The 3,892-nt window shown below is 40.0% G+C and overlaps 1 protein-coding gene across 2 annotated transcripts in view; it reads left to right on the top strand.

The window, feature by feature from the left end:
• The first annotated feature begins 628 nt into the window (after window positions 1-628).
• Window positions 629-3,892, top strand: part of spock3 (SPARC (osteonectin), cwcv and kazal like domains proteoglycan 3) — a 29,424-nt gene continuing 26,160 nt past the window's right edge. The window contains exons 1-2 of one of the 2 annotated variants that reach the window (XM_060864539.1): window positions 629-799; window positions 939-1,073. In XM_060864539.1, coding sequence (XP_060720522.1) covers window positions 939-1,073 — 135 coding nt within the window. In that variant the 5' untranslated portion in view covers window positions 629-799. Of the gene's footprint in view, window positions 808-938; window positions 1,074-3,892 lie in introns of both variants that reach the window. The other variant, XM_060864538.1, reaches the window with a different exon arrangement.

Below are 3,892 nucleotides of genomic sequence, written 5' to 3'. Positions count from 1 at the left end.
AGATTGCCGGCTGAGGTCACACTACGCTGCTGGAGAGGACCGCTTCACATTTTCACTGTCGTCCCCCTCTTGCTGCCTAGGGTTGGAGCCTGGATTTCTCCCCAAGTGCTCCTACAATCCCCCCTTAAAGAAAGGAACTATTTATTTTTCTCCTTATCACTGACTTTCTGCTGCACTAAAATTGCACTAGTAACCTGAAGAAAAATAAAACCACAACACTGCTTGCTCTAATCCCGTATCTGTGCCTATTCTTCCGTGTCCCATCTCTCTAAGTGCCCTACAGTACGTAGAACTTGTGATGGGACCCGAGAGGTGTGCTAAGATGAGGGATTAGTGTGAATATGTACAGTACATTATACAGGAAGGTGAGACTTCCTGTATGTTCTGGTCACTTCCAGTATGTTTGTTTGTTTGTATTATGATTGGATTTAGATTGGATTTACCCGGCGGCTGGTTTTCATGCGCTGTTGGAAGAAGAACAGGGTCACAGCGCTGAGAGAGAGAGAGAGAGAGAGAGAGAGAGAGAGAGAGAGAGAGAGAGAGCGTGAGTGTGAGTGAGAGAGAGAGAGAGAGAGAGAGAGAGAGAGAGAGAGAGAGAGAGAGAGCGTGAGTGAGAGAGAGAGAGAGAGAGAGAGAGAGAGCATGAACATACGCTCAGTGCGCAGAAACAGAGGCAGACAGAAGTAGTGCGCGTTAGAGCTCGTACCATCGTGCTGAAGGTGACGAGTAGAGGATTGCAAACAGGCAGAGAGAGAGAGAGAGAGAGAGAGAGAGAGAGAGAGAGAGACTCTTGCTGAAGGTGACGCGGTAACGGATGATTCAGGTTTTTCTCATCAGGATTGTTGTTTTTTTTTTATCGGCAGCAGGTTTTCAATGTGTGTGTGTGTGTTTGTGTGTGTGTGTGTGCGCGCGTTGTTTTTGTTTCTTCCTTTCCGCAGATGCTCCGCACCGTCATGCTCCTGGTGTGTGTGTGTGTGTGCGCGGCGGTTATCACCGGAGCGGCCGCCCGCCAAAACAACGGAAATTTTCTAGACGACAAATGGCTGACGGCTCGATGGGACAAATTTCGTGACGTGAGTTGCGCTTTTTTATTTACGCGGCTTTCCCGACTATTGGTGTGCTCTCCGTTTGTGTGTGTGTGTGTGTGTTTGTGTGTGTGTGTTTGTTTTCTACGTCATGCTGCGCGCTGCGGAAGCATCATGAGTCTAATTTCACCCTCTAATTCCGTTACCATAGGTTTTGTAGGCAATTATTGAACTGGCTGGTTAATGGTATTAACACCTTAGGGTGAGATTTATTGCCTCTAAATATCCTGTTAGACTGATCCTGTAAGATGTACAGCAGCCAGGAGTCTAAAGCCGGGGTGACGTTTTTAATGAAGTTTGTAGAAATTCTATAGAGTTAATATATAGATTTAGTATATAGATATAAAGAAAAGTAGTTTTTCTACAAAACATACATAAACCTGTCCTCTCACATTAGCCCATGGAGGTGTTGTTGGTGTCCCACTGAAAAATACATATATGCAAACTGTAAGACATTTTAAATACAGGACAATTCCTTACACAATACCAAGAACTTTAAAGATTTCTAAATTAATCCTCTACATTTAGATACCAGCACTCTTGCCAGTCCAAGTCCACACTTTACCTTCAAATGTCCTTATTAAAATACCTAAAAATCGTATTATTTTATTAAAACTTTCAACTCTGTGAGATTATTTGGAATATTACACGTCGCAATTCACATGTTCAAGAGGAACTTGATCAAGAGCACGATCTGAGTTTTCTGAAGTAGAACGGTGTTAAAAATGTTGTAGAATTTTGTAAAATTTTGTGTATTTGCTTTTACTATGATAGGAAAAAAAAACAATTCCTTCCTATTTTGTTACTAATTAATGAACATAATTTTAAAAAGAGGCATCTTGTTGCCAGATATTGTTCATTTTTAATTGAAAAATGATTTAAAGTCTAAAGTTGTTAATCGGCAGCGCAATCATCCTGTATCTAAAGACGCAATAACACTTCGGAAGGGTCGGAAACGATGCTGCGCTTATTGAATAAGTTGTGCTTATAGTTTTAAGGGTCCTTTTTTAATACAGTGTTGAGGCTGTATTCATAGAACTATCCAAAAAAATGTCTTTCTTGCCAGATCTAGGCTTTCATTAGATCGTTTGATAAATCAGAGGGCTTTTTAATCCGTATTTCCCCCTGATAAATCCGTGCCTAATTTGCAGCCAATATCATTTACTGTGTTTTCTGTGGTAATGAGATTTCCTCCCAGTTTCCCATTTAATTCTGATGAGTCGCCTTATTTTGTTTTAGAGCCGCAAAAGAAAGGTTTCATTTCTCCCCAGATGGAGAGATAATCAGTTATTGGTTATTTGAAATGCTGCACTAAGGAGATTTCAGCTGCTTTATCCGTATTATTTATAGCATAATGCATAGCAAAAGACATTACCTTCATAAGTAAGTTTTAAATCTAGTGTATAGAATAGAAAAGAGAGAGGTCTCCTGAGGTGTCCCATACAGTACCTCATTATTTTAGGCTCTGACTAAGTCCCATTTAGGTTATACCACCCTCTTGGGTGTGTTTAGTTAAATACCACCGAAGCTTCATGATTGTTAGACCGTAGAAAAAAAATGGACTTAAGCTTAGTTAAGAAGATTTTGTGATCTAAGTGCTTTCTGTAAATCCGACCTAAATTCTCCCTTCATCCACTTCACTTCATATACTGTAAAATATGCTAAGTACAAATAGCATGTATCTGTAGAATGAAACTATAGTTCATACAGTACAAAAGACACTTTCGTGTAATGTGTAAGGACAGGAGTGTGGACAAGACCAAGCCATTATCACGAACAAGTTAAATTCAAGACCAGGAAGAAAAGATTGAGTCCAAATGGAAACAAGACCAAGTCAAGATTGAGTCCAAATGGAAGTGAAACCAAGTCAAGATTGGGTTTAAATGGAAGTGAAACCAAGTCAAGATTGGGTTTAAATGGAAGTGAAACCAAGTCAAGATCTGAAAGGCTTAGAATTTACTTCAATTTCAAATGTACCAGACTAAATTTTACACTAAAAGATGCTGTTATGGACAGCATAGTTTCTCACCCTGCTGCTGGTACACAAGATTTTTTAGAAGCCAACATCAAACTCATGAACCAACGAATCTCTCAACTAGTGCCAAAGATTTGGCTGCTTTATAGAAGAAGGAATTACTTCTTAACCTCTATATTAACTTCTATAAACTTTCAGTATAGCCCAAGTCCATATTTAATGACACCGTTGACCACAAACCAGACAAGTAAAAGCACAAATGGCAGTAAGATTGTGACCATCCGTATAATTACAGTCCTACAGTCCTAAAGAACAAAACACTTCCTGTTATAGGAAAATAATCAGTGACTCTGTGTAATGAGCCCCAGTGTAAAGAGTCATATTTAAACAGCTTCCTCAGATCTTTCACCAGACTCAAACAGTGAAGCATGTGAAGTTACTAAGAAACCGCGAAGTCCTGAAGCCGAAGCACTGGCACTGGAGACTCCTTCTGTAAATATTGAATAACGTGGCTGCACAGAAAACCTTATCAACAACTAAACGAAAGTTGTTTAATGTTTTTAATCCTGTTAATAGCTGAAGAAAGAAGAATACATTTTTACTTTGTTGACCTTACCGAAGTTCGTTGCGTTATATTCAGATATCCAGTGTTGTGCAGGTGCTGGAGTGTGACTGACAAAAGGAGCTCATGGATTTTTGGAAGACGCAGTCATTGAAATGCATTTAGAGTGAAAGCAGTGAGAAATGATTGACAGTTTTGCAGCTCAGAGTTTTGCGAGTCTCAGTGCTCGCAGATACGAACTGTCCAAACGCACCACGTAGCTGCTTGCTC

This window comes from Tachysurus vachellii, chromosome 2, assembly GCF_030014155.1.
Source record: "Tachysurus vachellii isolate PV-2020 chromosome 2, HZAU_Pvac_v1, whole genome shotgun sequence".
NCBI lineage: Eukaryota > Metazoa > Chordata > Actinopteri > Siluriformes > Bagridae > Tachysurus > Tachysurus vachellii.
Note: the sequence above shows the minus strand (reverse complement) of the source record. Positions and strands in the feature narration are given on the sequence as shown.